Consider the following 19,520-nt stretch of genomic DNA (forward strand, 5'->3'; position numbering starts at 1 on the left):
TACAGTACGCAAACACTTTATCATTTAAAGAATTATCTAAGTTTTCTCTTAGATTTTCTCCCAAAAACATTCTATTGCATTGTTGACTTAAGTGTCAAAAACTCTCTGAGGAGAAACCAATCAGGCTTGTTTTGCCGATTTCTCATGGAGATTTGAAGATCCTCGGAAGTTAATGCTTCGTCGATTCATCACAACACCTCTTCACCTTCGGATTATGATTTTGAAGGTAGTTCATCTTATATCATTACAAGATTGAACCCAAATAATACACAATGAATTGATAAATGCATGATAATAACTAATTAGTTACCATGAATTTGTTTAATTAAACATTCATGAATCTATTTAATCTAAATACATTAAGTTACACGCATGGTTATACACGCATTCCCTAGTGAAAATATGTTTTGTTTAAGAAACAGTCTTTTCTTTCATTCCATAGTGAAAACCATCCCAATAATTCGACGAATTGATATGCAGAAGAACTGGGAAGTTCGTACGCTTAGAGGATGCAAAAGCCTCACAGAAACTCTAAACAACGACATTTCGACGAGATTGCAAAGATAAAGCAGATGACAAAAAGAAAAGAGGAAATCTCGAGAAGCTTACATCTTATACACCTTTGACTCGAGAGCTACCTGAGCTCCTTGAGATAGTGGTTAAGAAGTCAGTGGTTGTTTCTCCTAAGGGGTTGAATAAAGACCCGCAGAATCATATGCCAACCAACTTTTGTCATTTCCATAATGAATATGGGCACGCGATAGAAAATTTAATCCGTGAAGGACAACTCCTAGAATATGTTAGGAGGGAAACAAATAAGACTAAAAGAGCCTGAAGGCAAGAAAACGTGAAGGCTCTTGAAAAAACTTTGAGGATAGAGAAACCTCAGCCAAAAAGGGGTTGATCAATATTATATTTGGTGGACCAACTACTTCTGCGCATGAAGCACAAGCATGGGATAGTCAAGGCGTTATGAAAAATGAGAAATGATTCATTCCTCCCAAAACCTCATCCGGAGAAGTAGCGATTACATAGTATAGCTAGTAGATAGGCTCATGGATTGTATCCTAAAAGTGTGCTTTAGTATAAGTGGGAGAATAATTGGATTTATAAATTGAAAAGCAAGACATTTTATACTTGTATACAATTATACCAAGTCGATGCTTATCCTCCTATCTGAATTGTTTACAATTGTATATGTATGTCCCTATTATCTCTTTATATAAGTAGATCATATGGTGATAAACAGATCACAAAGCGATCATATAATTGGACTAACCTTTATAAGATAATAAAATATTAAATCACAGCTAAGATAATTAAGGATAAATTATCGGTTTATAATAAATTAATGACTTGTCTTGGCTATTTATTTATGCAGGTATGTTGCTATGTATTGAGGATCACAGTAAGATGTGTTCTTCTTAACTGATCCAAGAAGCTGAACTATAGATCTCAGTGACAATTGGTAAACCTTATTCCTGATAAAGCTATAAGGGTGTATGCATGTCTATGTTTCATTTTGACTTACTATGGATAGAGTTAGTCTAAACTCAATATTTTGTGTATCTTGGGTGACAACAATGTGTATACGATTTTTGGAATTTGTATCGGGATACCGTCTCCGTTTAAGGTGATGATATCCCCTTGAGTAGCTCATAAATATTATTATGTTAAACCCTACAGATTGATTAAGTTCAAGCACATGGTACTATTCAAGGAATTAAATAAGAAATTAATTAATCTAAGCTAGCCAATAGCTTTAAGTAATTAATAGATGTCTGTAATGCTCCCTTTGTCCCAATAAGCTTGTCTCATTTCTTTTGGGTACGGTTATTAAGGAGAGTTAAATTAGTGTAGTAAAAATATGTAAAGGTGTGAGGCCATATTGTTTGTAGTGTAAAATCATTACCAAAAATAGAAACATGACAATATTATTGGTACAACCTAAAAAGGAAAACAGAACAAGATTAATGGGATAGAGGTAGTATTAATGGAACAAGATTAGTCTAATACATAGGACACAAAAAGAAAAAGATTAGTCTAATACAAGCCTAACTTAAATTAGAGATAAAAGGGTAGGTAAACATTGATTCTATAATGGAATTATTAGTATTTATTTATTAATTAATTTTTATTTGACTTGGATATAAGAAATTAATTAATATAAAGACCTATATTTATCCCTTGTATTTGGTTCCTGAAATGGCTCATTGGAGCCCAAGTCCAGTGATATATTGCACTTGTTGTGTAGGTGCCCAACTCCATATTATTTATTACTTCCTCCGTCCGCCAAGAGTATGTCACAATTGCTATTTTGGGCGTCCGCAAAGAGTATGTCACTTTCCTTTTTAAAACATGGTCCCACATCTTTTTCTTATCATTTATCCTTACAAATACCCATTATTTACAAAAAAAAAAACACCTCTTATTCAATTTCAACCGCCCATTTCAAACAATGGTGAGACCCTTTCTCCACTACATAAAAATCATCAACCATTTTATTAAATCTCGTGCCCAACTAAAATGACATACTCTTGACGGATGGACGGAGTATAATATATCTTTCAGATATGTTAGAGAATAAATAATTATATATCTTGGTCTTATAATTAATTATTATTGGGCTAGTCTTTCTAACCTTAACCCTGAATAATAATTAGAACATTAATAGAGAGAAAATGGAGAGGGCACATACACTACCTCATAGAGAACGCACACACACACGTTCGATAAGGAACATATATCAAGTAGGATTTTTCTACGAATTTTTATCCACCCCAAAACATAATCTTGGTACGGGATCATGTTGGTCCCGAGCGAGTGCGTACTGATGTATGAGGGGGAGGGGAGGGGTAAAATACATCAATTAGAAATTTACTTTGCTTTTCAGAGTAAGTGTTCTGAACAGTTTCAACTAGTAATGAGTCAGTTGGTTTCATGCAGATTAGTTTAACACACGTCAAACTGATTGATCTCCAGACAAGTATGTTCTAACTATCCAGTTAACAATCCTACTGACTGCTAGTAAGCTGACTACCAAGCTCGAGCTCAATATTTATTTGTCGAGTTGAGCTCGAGTCAATTTAAAGCTTAAATTTAAACTCAGGCCATGCTCGAGTCCAATATAAATTTAACGAGCCGAGCCCGAAGGTATTTAACTCGGCTCACATACAACCCTTACTCCCACTGACCGATGTAATAAGAGGAACAAGCTGAACAAGTCAACGTCAAACTTGATATCAGCTGAATATGGACATGATGCAACTACCAAGACAACCTGACATGATAAAGGGAAGTACAATCTTATCAGAAGTCAGCGTACGAAAATACAGAAGCACCAAAAGCTACAAAAAATGAGTTAAAAGGGAAGAAATCAATCACATGAAGCTTGAAGATTTGAAGACGTCTCTCCAACTGATCTATTCAGACATTGAAGCTACAAATACCGCAAGACTCACCCCAAACAAGGGGGAGGGGGGAGGGTTACACATCAAGAAACAAAACGATGGAAGATTTGCTCCAAAGCATTTAAGAGCAAGAAGTCAAGCCATCAACAGTTACTCAGAAGAGACAACACACTCACAAGAAGTTATTTTCTAAAATCTCAACTTAGTTTCTCTTAAGTTTTTTTAGGTATTTTGTTTAAACAACATTTCCTAGAAATGAAAATAAGCTCATCACATTCCACACATTAAACAACATTCATCTACACTACTCAGCAATCTGTTAACAATCATAAATATTTGTTGATCACTCCATGATTAATTTACTCGCAAGCAAACGCAATATAACTATTGTACCCTCTCACAAACATCAGTACACACTCACTTGAAAACCAACATTTACAATAATCACGTATAAGTAGGAGTTAATATATTAAACTAGCCTATTTTTTATAGTAAATTTAAAATCTATCCACTCAAATAAAAAATTTAAATAATACCCAGTTTTTGTGCTAAATAACTAAACTGCCCCTAACATTAAAATTAAAAAATTAACCACATCACATCTCACTCTCTCCTATCGATCTCTCTCTCTCTCTCTCACTCTCTCTCTTCGCTCGACGATGCTGAATTGGGGCTCGAATTAGGACTTCTCAACCTATCCCAACCTTTACACATTGAAACACCCTCTTGATAATTGAAGCCCAAGTTTGCAAAAAATCGAATCACACCTAATTCCCAATTTACTTGCTAGCATGCTTGGCTTTTGTGTGGGATGCCAAAGCTTTCTCCGAACCAAATGATTTGGTGCAGCTCTTGCACGAGACGGATCCTTCAGATTGTGGTGTCTCCAGATTGCATGAGACGGATCCTCCAAAGCTTTCTCCGAATTAGGGTTTGAGGCCAAAGAATAATTCAATTCAAGGGAATCGCCGCCCTAAACCGCCACTATCACAGCAGCAGTTGCTCCGTCGTGCCTATCTTTCGCTTGCTCTAATGGAAGCAACGTCGTCGGTGGCGCAGCCGTGCAGGAGCCTCTTTCCACCGCCGCGATTCAACCGGCGAATCGCCATGCCCAACCCTAGATGATCCAATTTCAGTCGATCAGTAGCCACATATCACAATTTAGATGCAGCAAGTGCTCATGATTCTAGATTTATGAATTAACAACCAGATCTATGAACACAACTTAATGTTCTTGAATTCACAACTAGATTTATTAACTCACAACTAAAACTATAATTCACAATCAGTTCGATGAATGCACAAGTGAATTCACAACTAGAAATAATATTAGTCGCAAATTTAAATTTTAAATCTTGAATTCATGACTAATAATATTTCTAGTTGTGAATTCTTTCAAAACTTGAATTCACGACTAATACTATTTCTAGTTGTGAATTCACGACTAACACTGTTTATAGTTGTGAATTCACGCTTTAAAACTTGAATTCACGACTAACATTATTTTTAGTTGTGAATTTAAACTTTAAACCTTGAATTCACAACCATACTAGTTATTCAGTTGTGAATTCGAGTTTTAAAGCTTGAATTCACAACCAATATTATGATAGTTGTGAATTCGATTGGTTGTGAATTCGTGAGCAATTTTTAAATTTTTATATGCAAGGGTAAAATGGTAAGTGTAGGTAATTTTTAAATTTTTTTATCTTAGCGGTTAATTTTTAATTTTTTTTTATCTTAGTGGGTAATTTTTAAATTTATTATTCTAAAGTGACTATTTTCAAAATTCACTCTATAAGTAGAAAGCACATTAATATTTTTTTGAAATTTTATTTTCTTCTTAATTCCTCTTCACAATTCTAAGAGCATTTGTTTTGAGATACACAAAACGCCAAAATTAGGTGCACGTGATGCGCTTTTGTTTGATTATTATCAACTGTTAGGTTAAACAACCTTGATTGTTAGATTGTTAAACACCTTTGAGTGTGGAACAAGTGAAAATCTAAAATGAGACACACTTGAATTGCTAACCTAATTATAAAATTAACCGACTAGCTTCCACACTTGAGCTAATAGGCACCTTAGGAATTCAGTCATGCCATAAATGGTTTATTTGGATTCTTTGTCTATTTCTCTCTGTTCTTATTTTTAAATTTGTTTTATTTAAATAAATTAAATATCCTCTATACATACATGGTTAGAGATAAAACTAAATTTTGCAAGCGATAGAAAAGAAAGTTTCAAAGGTACAGGCTACAGGCAGAGTTCCGGTACAATCTACTTTCTTGTTACAAAGAGACCAAAATAAGTTAGATTATTAATTGTTCCCCCACCCTTAGACTTAACAACGTCAACGTGCATCATCTCTTATTGTATCTACAATCAATATGTCTTAAGAATATTAAAAAATATATTAAATTTTGTGGATGAAAATTCATGAAATTGGTCAGATATTTGCACGTACAAAAGGAATAATTAAGAATTTTTTATAAATAATACTCCATCCGTCCTTATAAAAAGTATCCATTTGTAAATGACACGAGTTTTAATAAAGTAATTAAATGTGTTGTGAATGGAGTAAGGGTCTCACTTTATTGTGAGTGGAAAACTTACAAAAATAAACTTGATATATTTTATGAAGACAGACGAAAATAACAAATTGAATACATTTTTTGAGGACGGAGGGAGTATCTAGGTTTTCTTGAAAAGTAACAATTATTTGTAGATGGAATATACATGACATGTGATTCAATACTAAGCACCCTCCAAATTTGGATTTTTTTTTTTGTAAAAAAGCATTATTTATAGAAGAAATAAGATGAGAGAGAGAATATAGCATCTTTTTTAATAATTCAAGTTAGTAGAAAAGTCGTTTCCAGCTTTTCAATACAACCTTTTTCCAATAGAATAATTTGTCTTCGTTTTACGAGTTCATAGCACTAATTACTTAATATTTCACGATGATTTGTTATTATTAAAATAAAATTTTATAAAAGAAGAAAAGAGAAAAAAGCTTAAAAAAACCCTTGAAGGCACAAAAACAGATTAAGGGTTAAACCTCGTTAAAATTTCTTTAAGTCATAATGATTTATTATATCAACTTGTTAAATTTGTGTTATTTTTGTCCAATTTACCTATATATTAATTAATTTTAAATGTTGAGTTTGAGTCAATCCTCTAGTTAAAATAAAACACACAATCATAAAAAATGAAAAAAATACACGAGAATTAGTTACCCATTTTGTCTCTGTGAGATTAGGCAATGCCAAGTCAGAAATTTTTAACTATAATTTTCAGATACAAAATATAATAGGTGAACACCTATTAATAATTGTAAGTGACTAAATCATGATCATAAGCCTATGAGGATTTCACCTGAGCCCAAAAAATAAACTATGCCAATTATCCAAAAAAATTTGATTCGAGACCACCGTTACCAAACCCCCTTAGAGCATCCATAGTAAAGGAGGGTGCGGAGGCCGGTACAGACCGTAAAAAATAAAGGGAAAACGAAAATAAAATTAGAGAGTCAAGTAAAAGGCTCTCCCACTATGGAGGATGGACTCTTAAATGGTGGGGACCACTTTTAATAGCACACCTTAACTCTTTACTACGGATGCACTTATAGAGGGACGTTCACCGTGCTTCAACAAATTCAATCAGTATTGAGAATTTTGGATTTTGGCACTACTACATTATATAGAGGATCCGGCTTGTTAGTAGGTAGGAAATATGGAGGAAGGAGACAATTTTGCTTTTTAATGTACGGTTTCCAATTTGTGAAAGTTAGTTTTCTTCCTTATTGAGAGAAATTACATTGGATTTTCTGTTTCAAGCAGATTTTTAATTCAAGTGGTTTCTCTTCCAGGTAGAAGTAATTTCTTTCTCTTTTTTTCGCATGCAATTCTCTATCCCACATAAATAGTGTGTTATTTCATGTTGGATTATAAAAAATACGTAATTTTAATATTAATCATTCAATCAATTTATCCCATATAATTTGCTCCAAGTCGGCTCAGTCAATGAAAGCCGCGCGCATATCTTTTACTACTTTTTTGGGAGAATATTTTTTCTTCACTGCAAGTGATGGAAATCAGCCGAAATGTATTAATCTCCTCACCACTGCGCTGAAGATTAAAATGATAAGTTTCCATGTCTCCCGAATTTTAAAGCTTCAATATCATTTTTTATGTTGAAAAACATATAAGTATTAATCTTAAAATGAATATTTTCAATTCAATAATTTGTCTCGTGACGTATATTATTTATTGAACCGATTAGTTTCATGATTGCTGCCGTTGCAACAAATGAAACAAGCATAGTGGATTTTCCAAAAATTTATTATAAAAATTTCATTTCATTTAGCTATTGTAGAAAGTAAATGCTAGGGGATGAGAGGTTGATGTTGCTCTTGGCACAAGATTCTGATGTCGTTTCACTGCTCAAATTGGTTGAAGAAGTCGAACCATATTACATATATAACAAATCAAATGGTATTGCTGCTTGACCGTTGCCTATAGCTCGAGAAGATAACTATATATATAGGGGTTGGTTATAGCGAAAACCGCAATTTAAAATGAGAACTGAGAACATTGGCACTGATGTGTAAAGTTACAGCAATTAACTGTATTTGGAAAAAAAAAAAAAAAAAAAAATTGCTCCCTCCAATCCAAGTGGTGTATTCATCCATCAAAATGATGCATCCACCGTTGATCTTCATGATCTAAAAATGGTTCTCCGTTCTCATTTGAACCACATATATATATATATATATATAGGGGAGGGCTAGAATAAAAACACTCTTAAGTGTATAAAATATAAATGATTTTCAGTCCTTAGGGTGTTAATATATATAGGGTGTTCTAGAGAGAATTATATTATTTGTGAGAACGTGGGAATCATCAAATTTAATGCATTAACTGTAAAAATTAATGCATTCGCTATTAAAATTAATGCACTCAAAAAAATAAAAAAAATTGCTCCCTTCAGGATTCGAACGCAAGATCTGCATTCATCCAACAAGATGATGCATCCATCGTAGATCTTGATGATCGAATGGCTGAAAATGATTCTCCGTTCTTTTATTTAGTGGTTCTTTCTTGAACCTCTCCCTATATTCTTTGGGGGTGTTTACTTTGCATGCGTTTACCTTGGGACATAATAATCCGCCTAGCAGTAAGATGGTTCTTGGTAGCAAAGTAGAAGAGGTCGAAAAAGAAAGAGAAAGGGGGTAGGGAAAAGGGAATGATCTGGTGGCTGCAAGAAGAAGAAAAAACAATTCAAATAAGAGAAAAAGAAATAGATATCCATGGCCAAGCTCAGAATTGCTGCTAATTTCTATGAATTATATTACGTTGAAAATAAAAACATTTTTCATAATAGATGGAAATAGGAGATATTTTAAAATCCAAATCCAAATATTTGTGGCTTCCAGTCAGCCGAGCCGAGCCGGTTTGAAGCTGTTGTGGATGGAAAAAATGAATAATAGTAAAATTACGTAGTTTTAATAATGACTAATGAGACACAAAATAAAATAGTTGTAGTAGTATCTGCCCGGTCTTACTACCTAGCTTAGACACTTTTTTTTTTTAAGTATACTAGCTAGCTTAGATTTGCGACCTCCTAAATCAAATTTGTATAACTTCATACACTTTTATCGCATACGGCTTTTTCTCATCTCGTTTCTTAAACAAGATTGTAATGTATCCCATAAGTACTTGAACACTTTACTTTGAAGAAGTTTCATCTTTATAAAAAAATAGTATTTGCTAGAGAAGTTAATGGAAAAAACTGAATTAATTATGAGTTAGCAAAAGAATACTTTTACATGTGAAATGATGACAATATAACTTCCACCTTTTAATATGTGAAAAGAAGAATCCATATACAAATTTGTACTCACTCAAAAGAGGAAGATACATATATATATATATTTTAGGAGCAAAGAATACATCTTCGTGTCCAAAAATTAAGAATAAATTAACCATACGAATTCTGAGATAAAAGTATTGTAACATTTGTAAGCTTCGAAACCCCATGATCTTTTCTACGTTAAGCAAGCCGAAATAGATACGCCATTCCAATTTGTAATCCCTAATAGTATCAATTTTCACAACACAGAAAGGAAAAAAAAAACACTGGAAACTAATCCGACCAACTTCTGTACTCTTACTCCCTCCAAATCTCTATAAATAGTTGGATCATACACACTCTTCTAAAACACACTCCAAATCTCTTGGTTTCACTGTAATTAATCTGTTTTCAGCAGTTAACAATGGCTGCCAAGTCCACCAACTTGATGATTGTCTCCATCCTGTTTACCTCTGTAACTCTTTGCTTCTCGCAGAGTAGCAACGGAGGCTTCCTTTCCCCACAGTTCTACGCCCGCTCGTGCCCACAAGCACAGCAAATAGTAAACTCCGTCGTCACCAAGGCCGTCGCAAGAGAGCCTCGTATGGCTGCTTCGCTTCTCAGGCTTCATTTCCACGACTGCTTCGTCCAGGTTCCTCATCCTACACTACAACTATATATATATATATACACATTTTTGTTCAACAAATAACTATTTCTTATCAATGTTGATGAGATACAGGGCTGCGATGCATCGCTGCTTTTGGACACCGGCAACGGCATAATCAGTGAAAAGGGAGCTGTTCCTAACAACAACTCCGCTCGTGGATTCTACGTTGTCGATGAGATCAAATCCGCGGTCGAGAAAGCTTGCCCTCAAACAGTTTCATGTGCTGACATCCTAGCTCTTGCTGCTAGAGACTCCACTGTTCTCGTGAGTGCCAAAATTAGACTGGCTTTCTTCTGTTCTGCATATTTAGTGTGTTTCTGTGTGTGTAGGCTGGAGGGCCTAGCTGGGAGGTTCTGTTGGGAAGGAGAGATTCAAGAAATGCGAGTTTCAACGGCGCCAACAACAACATTCCTGCTCCCAACAACACATTCCAGACCATCCTCTCCTCCTACACTCAAGTTGGCCTCGACATAGTTGATCTCGTAGCACTATCCGGTAACAGACTCATCATAATAAGCAACAATTAATGTTCCCGTGTGATGCGTGGTGATAGTTATAGTCCACTTTTTCAGGCAGCCACACCATAGGATTTGCAAGGTGCACGAGCTTCAAGCAGAGGCTGTACAACCAATCAGGAAACGGGCAGCCAGATTTCAGTCTAGATCAGTCGTATGCAGCTCGGCTGCGCACGGGATGCCCCCGGTCTGGCGGTGATCAGAATCTGTTTGCGATGGACTTCATCAGCCCTGCAAAGTTCGACAACAGCTACTTCAAGAACATACTCAACTCCAAGGCGATGTTGAACTCCGATCAAGTCCTGGCTACGAGGAATAGAATGACGTTGGGGCTGGTACAGAAATATGCTGCAAACAATCAGCTTTTCTTTCAGCAGTTTGCCAAGTCTATGGTGAAGATGGGAAATATATCTCCGCTTACAGGTTCGAGGGGAGAGATTCGGAAGAACTGCAGAGCTATCAATACTTAGAATCCGGCTTCACTTATCCTTGCATACAAGCAATAAAAACCATTTGTCCTTTCTTTCTATCTTTCCGTTGCTTTCCTTTATGTTTGTTATGTTTCATAGGGAAGCTTCATTGTTGTTACTTGTTATTGTATAACATCTCGAATAATATATAGACTTCTTTCTCTTCTTCATCACACCATAGTTTCATCAAAATGTTAGTGTTACAGTTGTTAGGAAATAAACACAACAACAATCACGAAAGAAGAACAAAACACACACGAGAATTGTTTACCCAGTTCGTTACGTTATGTAACTACGTCTGGGGGTGATGTCAAGCCAGGGTTTTCACTATATGATTTTTCGGATACAAATTACAAGGGAGAACAGCTATATATACATAGCAATACTAATGAAGCCCTAACCCTAGTCAAACTAGGAGGCATGCTTGGGCCCCAAGAATACCATAGCCCAAAACTAATCAGGCTCCATACCCAACAATTTCCCACTTGGAGACTGATACCCCAAGTAATCATATCTTCTTGTTCTCCTCCTTGCTCCACTTAGCATCACCTAACCTTATCTTCAAGTTCCAAGGCCAATTGAAGCTATGCATAGCTTCAATTTTTCTAAGGTCACCATCTTAGTAAACATGTTGGTTGGAGAACAGCTATATATATAGCAATATTAATGAAGCCCTAACCCTAGCTAGTCAAACTAGGAGACAGGCTTGGGCCCCAAGAATACCACAGCCGAAAACTAATCAGGCTCCATACCCAACAACAATATGGTTATATTTCCTTTTTCACATATTAGTTTCAATAGACATTCTTGTTTGATTCAAGCAGGCATGCAGCTTCTTCATTTATCGGCAATTTTTTTACAGCTGGTAGCCTCCTTATTCAAGGATAACTTCGTAACACTCTACAACCATCTGAACTCTGATTTTCTTATGACTGAAGATATAATCTAATAAGATTATTGACAGATGTTTCCGTAGATATCTTCATACTTGCATGACACTAAGATTCAACTTCTCATGTATAGATCATGATGAAATTGAGGTTTAATACAAAAGAAGTGAAAAAAGAAAAAAATCCTTGAAGGCACAAGAAAGCAGACTAAGGGCCTAAGGCTAGAAAGGAGCTCGTTAAACAAAAACGACACCGCACAGGAAAGCCTAAATCAGCTGAAAACAACAGCATGTAGCCCCAAAAATATCAATCTTGAGACCTAGCGGAGATAACTATTTAGCGGATTCAGGAATGTATAATATAATTTTAACCTTGAGACCTAGCGAAGATAGGTGGATCATAGAGAGCTATTCTTGTGAGCTGTTGGGAGTTAGTAGATTTTTTTGAGACCTAACGGAGATAGAGAATTTATTAATCTACTGTCATATGCTTCTCTCGAGAGTGTTTGATTATATTTGTGATCTCTCATCATAACTGGATTAAACTGGTAATTAGGATTAATAGGTTAACTATGTGAATTTGATTAATGAATTTACATTCCTAGGATCGGTATTTTATTTATTTGAGTTATTTATTTTTATTTATTTATTTTTATTTGAGTCGAATATTTTACTTTCCTACCTCTTATTTGTGTTCTTGCCTGAATATTTCTAGAGAATTATTAGGATTACTTAGAGTATTTTCGTCTATCAGTTTTTGTGGATACGATACTCGATTGTTATATATGCTATAATTGCATCGTGTAAGTTGCTAAGACGGATCTACATTACATGGCATGGGGGCACGTGCCCCCACAATTGTTTTTTATATTTTTACTAATTATATATATATATATATATATATATTTGTATATATACTTAATTAAAGTATTTAATTAAAGTATATAATAACTAAGCAAACCTTTAAATTTTCAACCCCAATAAATATATACTTAGTTTGAAAGGATATTTTCTGTAATGAATATCATAAAGAATGCGGTCGGATAAGAGATAAATGAATAATTGATAGTTTGATTGTATATATTGAGAAAAAGATTTTTGATGGTCGATCGTGCAAATGTCTCAATTAATGAAAACTCATAAATTTTAATTTTAATAGACTAGAATTATTATGTAGTAATTTTTTTTATCATATTTTATATTTATAGTATATTTATATTTTGTGCCCCGTGATGAGCCCAGGTTTGTGCTCTGTTTTTGTGTTTGTTTTAAGTTTAGATCGAGTCTTTTTCCGTATGTTTGTGTGGTTTGGTCGCCTGGGAGGGCATAGTTCAATGGCAGGAACCAACTTGCGGGGAAGAGGCCAAAATGCCAGAGAAACGGAGTGTCAGAGGTTTCGAAAAGGCCAGAGGAATCATAGCCGCCAGCGGAGTCGGCTTTGCCAAAGAAACCTAGCTGCCAGAGGATTCACATTGTCAGTGCAGAGGAGCCGGCTTCGCAAGAGAAATCAAAAGCCAGAGCGGAGGTCATTCCTCTGACTGTCAGCGCAGAGAAGTCATCCGACCAGAGAAATCCTCCGAGCAGCGAAATCAACTGAGCAGAAGAATCCTCAGAGCACTCCAGGGGTCGAAAGCGCTGTCACCTCTCGTGAAAGAGGTATGTGCCAGAAGCAAAGGGGATTGTGGAAGCAAGATTTTTCCTTATGCCCAGAAGTACCGCACAAGAGCTGGCAGGCGAGAGAAGGAATGGAGGAAAGAGAAGACAGAGGCACGACAGACGGGCGAGGAAGAAGTGCAAGTGGGAGTCCGAGAAAGGCGGAAGGCGGTAGCTATCCAAAAGAGACCGATAAGGCCAAACCACAGCCTTATCCAAAAGAAAACATATCTTCATGAAGATTAGGTCTGAAAAAAGATACGCATCTCCATGCTTGCATGGATCCGGCCGCAAGTCATGGGCTGGGCCTTCAAACCCTAATGACTCCTATAAATACCCGAAGAGCTTCACAAGCCAAGGGTGCTGAAATTCCGTCCTGTTGAGCATTATTTGAGAGTTAGAGCTAGCCCAGGCTGTGGGCAATTTCCTCATACTTTATCATTTTATGTTTTGCACGGCACTTTCGGCCGTAGGTACTTTAATTTTCATTTAAGTCATTTCAATTCCAGATATGTTTTCTTTTACATCTTTTGCTTGTGTTATTTACGTTATGGTTGGCTAAGTTTATATTCTGATTTGGGTAAGATGATCTAAGCATGAATGAATAAACTCGAGAGGTCTAATTTGAACATAACAACTATATGAACATATTCCCGATACACTAGGTTTGATTCCAAAAAGACTTTAACAACTTGGTTAATTAATTGATCACTAGTTAACTAGGGAGTTTTGGTCACAAGTAATACTTTGGGTATAAGGCGAGTTGCCATCGACCTCCAAAATAGTACAACTGGTGTTGGAGCTGTGACTGCTGTGAAATATCGGCGTAAGAGTCAAGTGGGTCTATCTAGTCCTCAAAACATTTTGGGCAAAGCACAACTAGCGATAGGCCATCGCAGAGAGCGTGGATGTTGTCCGGGGTAGTTGATTTCCATTAGCTGACCCTTCTAAGGAATCATAAACTGAAAGGATAGATTGGGCAGGGGGTTTGTTGTGTGCGTGACAAGTGACAATAGGGGCACGACCATTCTTATGTCTATAACCACTGGTATGTGAATATAGTGATTAATCTTTGCACCAATGATCGAGTGTTAATTCATGTTTAGTAATTCAAACCCAAGTCAGAATTATTTTGTTATTTGATTTATCTACTTTGTCATTTCAGTTTAGATTGGATACCCGTTCTGCCCATAACCACGTTTCGGTCAGAGTACTGCAGAAAACAAAACCTTTTTAGTGACACCTTTGCAGGAGAAGTTACTGCTCAGTTCCCTGTGGATTCGACTCTGGACTTACCACTAGCTAGTCTAGTTGTGGGCACAGGATTATTTATTTGCACAAAGCTCAAACGACAGTTTCGTCACCCCGCAATAAAAAATTTCTGGATCCGTCCCTGTCGCTGTATTTTGTTGCTAATAAATTAGTGATCAGTTATATAATAAAATAGTTATCATATAGTGATAAGTATATATCAAATTTATGTTTATATGTTTCTATTAATATATTGATTTCCCTATTATTTTGTATAATAAAATAGTTATCAAGTAATAATGATAAGTATATATCAAATTTGAAACAATGGTGTCAAATGGCCACATTGAACATGCAAACACAATATTTGGCCACTAATTGAAAAAACACAAATTATGGCCATTAATTAGGCAATATGCCTAATATACCCCTAATTGGGCGGACTGGGTAGGGTCAGGAGCGCGGGTCGCGTGCCGGGTAGGATCAGGCACGCGGGTCGGGTTAGGCACTTATGGCACTTTTAGTGCCATAAGTGCCAACGAATTTTTTTTTAGTCCCCCTGCCATGTCTACCCCCCAGACCCCTGACCCCACCCACCCCCAAGCCAAAAGGAACTTTTTAAACACTTCCCCTAGGGTTTAGATATTCCATTTAGAGTTTAGATTATCCATTTAGGGTTTAAATGTTCCATTTAGGGTTTAGATGATGTTGTTGTTTCTATATTTGTTCTGCATGTTTAGCACTTATGGCACTAATAGTGCCATAAGTAGACATGGCCACGGTCCGGTTCCCGGTTCGAACCGAACCGGAACCGGCGGTTCCACGGTTCCGAACACGGGAACCGGAACCGAACCGATTTATCACTTACACGGTTCCGGTTCGGAACCGTGAACCGACGGTTCCGAACCGTGAACCGTGATTTAGTTTTTTTTTTCATTTTTTTTTAAATTGTATTCAAATAAAATATGTTTTAATTAATAGAAATATGCTTTAATTAAATAAAATATGCTTTAATAAAATAAAAGTTGCAATTCTTACAAATATAAAATAATTAACTTATATATTCTTACAAAGAATATATTCTTATATATTCTTAACTTATATAATTAACTTATTTATATATTCTTACAAAGAATATATTCTTAACTTATATTCTTATATAATTAACTTATATATTCTTAACTTATATTTTGAAGTAAAATCTTGAAAAAGCATTTGTAAATCACAATAAAGACCAGTTTTGATATCCATGAAATTCGGCATATCCAAAGCATCATAAATATCTATTTTTGAGGTACTGTAATTTTAATTAAAATCATATTATTAATATGCATTTAAATGTATGATCCATTAGTGCATCTCGCACTATGCTTTACATATGGATATAACAAAAATATTTTGTTCAAAGATTTGGTGAGCAATAAGCATCATTGAAAATGTCAAATAATGTCAAATTTGAAATAAATAACATAAAATTAAAAAACTTTACAGAATTAATCTCAGGCTGATCTGCCGGAACCAGCCGATCCATCACAAAAGCTAGAGTAAATAGGAGCTATTTTTCAGTAATTAATACATGATACATTAAATAAAGTTAAGCTTGAGATCAATTCTTAAAACGTAAATCAAACTATAAATATTTATGAATGCTAAAACAATAATCAAAACAGAGCAATATTTTTATTATTATTTTAATTAAAGAACTATAGTGATTAAGATGGAGCCTACAAATAAAATTACATCCAAGAAAAATTTGGAAAAGCAATAGGCCCATTTCGATTATTTTGACTTGTTTTGGTAATAATGGTTGAACATGAAATGGCCATCTGCACGGTTTCGGGCCGGTTCTGGCGGTTCCGGCTGGTTCCACGGTTCCGGTTCCGGTTTGGAACCGTGAACCGGCGGTTCTTGAAAATGGAACCGTAACCGAACCGTTTTGCGGCGGTTTCGGTTCCCGGTTCGGAACCGTCTCTAACGGTTCCGGTTCCGGTTCCGGAACCGTGCGGTTCGGTCCGGTTCCCGGTTTCGGTTCACGGTTCCGGTTCGGATGGCCATGTCTAGCCATAAGTGCTAAAAAGACCATTTTACTTTATTTTATTTTGGATTTTCGTTGGCACTTATGGCACTATTAGTGCCATAAAATAAAATAACAAAAGTAAAATTTGATTTATTTTTATCTAGGGGGAGTAAATTTTTTTTATTTTGTTTTTGGCTTGGGGGTGGGTGGGGTCGGGGGTCTGGGGGGATAGACAGGGCAGGGGGAGTAAAAAAAAATTCGTTGGCACTTATGGCACTAATAGCTAGTGCCATAAATGCCTAACCCGACCCGCGTACCTGATCCTACCCGGCACGTGACCCGCGCTCCTGACCCTACCCAGTCCGCCCAATTAAGGGCAAAAACGTCCCAAAGCTATAAAAATGGCCAAAATTTATATTTTTTCAATGAGTGGCCATAATTTGTGTTTTATGATTCATTTTGGCTATTCCAAAATTTTACTCATCAAATTTTATGGTATCATACGAATTCTGAATTGAAAATGATTATTTATCAAATAATATCAACTATAGAATACACGTAAAATAGACAACAACAAAATGTAATTAAGGATATAAATAAGTAAATAAATAAAAGTGCAATACGTTTAGAAATAATATAATGGGAAATAAATAGAATGAGATTTAGTGTATCATACTTGATGTCCCACTTTTAATTTTATTTATTTATTTTATATATTTTTTCTTCAATTTTAATTTTGTATGTTTTAGTTTAATTTTGTGATTATTAACTAGGGTTTATTTCATCAAATTAGGGTATATAATTATTTTTTATCATTTAATTTTACTTTTATTAGCTAATAATAAGTTGATAAATTCAAAGTCATGGTATATACTCTTTGAAAAATTTAATTTTTCAAAATAAAAATTAAGTATAATTCATAAGATTATAATAAATTTTATTTTACGAAAAATATTTTTATAATAATAGATATAAGAATGAGACATAGTGACACATATAAAATTATATTATATAGACAAAATTATTGATACAATCAGTGGCGGATCAGTGGGCTTAACTCCCCAATCCCCAAATTTGACATTAAAAAAAGGGTTAAGGTGCAGATCCACCCCTAAAATAGAGGTCCCTATAGCGTTTAGCCCCCCATTCTTGACATTGGCGCAAACACCCCCCTATAGTCCAAGAAAAGGGTGCAATTAAACCCAGACCTCTAACACCGTTAACGTCCGTTAAACGTTTGAGTTTAATTGCTCCATCTACTTCAGGGGTGGATCTGCACTTTAACTTCTTCTTTTTTTTCTTTTTTTTTTTTAATTTCGGCAATCCACCTCCGGCATCAGCTTAGCCGCCCTTGTACTCATCGGATCCGACTTGCACCTTGTCAACTCACACGCGCCCAATCTCTTGGTTGTCGACTGTCGACCATGCAGCAGCGCCACCAGCTTCTTCACCGCCCCGCACAGTAGCATCTCCTCCAATACCTTAACTTATTTAGTGCTTAATTATTATATATTTACTTATTTTGAATTTTTATAATATTTTTTTTATAGATTATGGTTTAATTATTTATTTTTGAATAATTGGTAAAACTCTAAACGATAATTATGATTTTATTTTTGGTTAATTCAATATTTATAAATTTATTTTAAAAGAGAAAAAATAATGGATTCAGGTCAGGACTCGAAACCCTGTGGATCTTATGGATCTGGACCTAGATCTCATTTTTTTTAATAATGTTAGTAGAAAGTAATTTAACAATGTTAAAATCAATAGATTATTTACCCCAGTTGTGAATTCCTGGCTGACATTATCCACCCGCGCGAAGTCGTCGTACTCCCGCAAACCACCACTTGCCTTGACATAAATCTCACGACCCCTACCCTCTCGACACCTAGCCATCCACTTCTCATAATGGTCACTGCAGACTTGTGTCACTGGACGTGGCATTTGGCTATTAACCCAAGGCGATCGCTGATAGTTAGACGGACGCCTCACCCTCTGACTGCGACGCGGGGGCTCTGCTGGCGGCTGCTCTGCCGGCGGCTGCTCTGCTGGCTGCTGCTCTGCCGGCGGCTGCTCTAGGTGCTGCAGCAGCAGTACCTGTGGCTGCTCTGCCTGTGGCTCAGGCTCCTCCGTCTGAGCCTGTCCTGCCGAACTGGACTGTCCCCACTCATGTGGTGCAATAGAAGTGAGCGGTTCAGCAAAGAATATCGGGGTCTCTGTTCTATACTGCGGCTTCAGGAATGGGGAAGACCAATGAGGGTAGACCTGGGTCGACCAGTCAAAAGTCTGCTCCGCCGGTGTGTAGTCGCCCTGAACAGACTGATTCATGGCCCGCCACTGCTCGTTGTAATCCTGGGTCTCTGGATGGCGTGGTTCCTCACCGCGGGGGTCGTCGTCGCAGGAACGTGAATGACGAGCCGGCTCTGAAGCGTCGGGCCCTGAAGCACTGGGTGGAGGAGACCGTCGCTGTGGAGGAGACCGTGGCTGGTAATCATCAGGGGACCGTCGCTGGTCATCATCATCAGGGGAGTCGGGCACTCGGAAATGTTTGCTCTTCTTGCACCTATCCTTTTTGCCCTTGCTCTTCAATTTCTCCACGAATTTGCCGAAGGCCTTCTTAATCTCCTGACGGATCGTCTTCTTCACCCACTTACGATCCACCTCACCCTCGCTGGGACTGGATACAGTCCGAGATCCGCTCGACGATGAAGAAGTATGCGGCGCTGGGCGCTTGCCCGGATCTACTGAATGACGAGCCGGCTCGTGGGGTCGAGCATCCCTCACAGGGCGCT

General features: G+C 36.4%; 1 protein-coding gene across 1 annotated transcript; it reads left to right on the forward strand.

Moving 5' to 3' along the window:
* The first annotated feature begins 9,616 nt into the window (after positions 1-9,616).
* On the forward strand, positions 9,617-11,080 carry LOC131021647 (peroxidase 49-like). Its single transcript, XM_057950901.1, has 4 exons — positions 9,617-9,912; positions 10,003-10,194; positions 10,260-10,425; positions 10,503-11,080. The coding sequence occupies exons 1-4, from the start codon at positions 9,685-9,687 to the stop codon at positions 10,913-10,915; spliced, it is 999 nt and encodes a 332-aa protein (XP_057806884.1). The 5' UTR covers positions 9,617-9,684; the 3' UTR covers positions 10,916-11,080.
* Positions 11,081-19,520: the final 8,440 nt, after the last annotated feature.

The sequence above is a fragment of the Salvia miltiorrhiza genome, chromosome 4 (assembly GCF_028751815.1).
Source record: "Salvia miltiorrhiza cultivar Shanhuang (shh) chromosome 4, IMPLAD_Smil_shh, whole genome shotgun sequence".
Lineage (NCBI taxonomy): Eukaryota > Viridiplantae > Streptophyta > Magnoliopsida > Lamiales > Lamiaceae > Salvia > Salvia miltiorrhiza.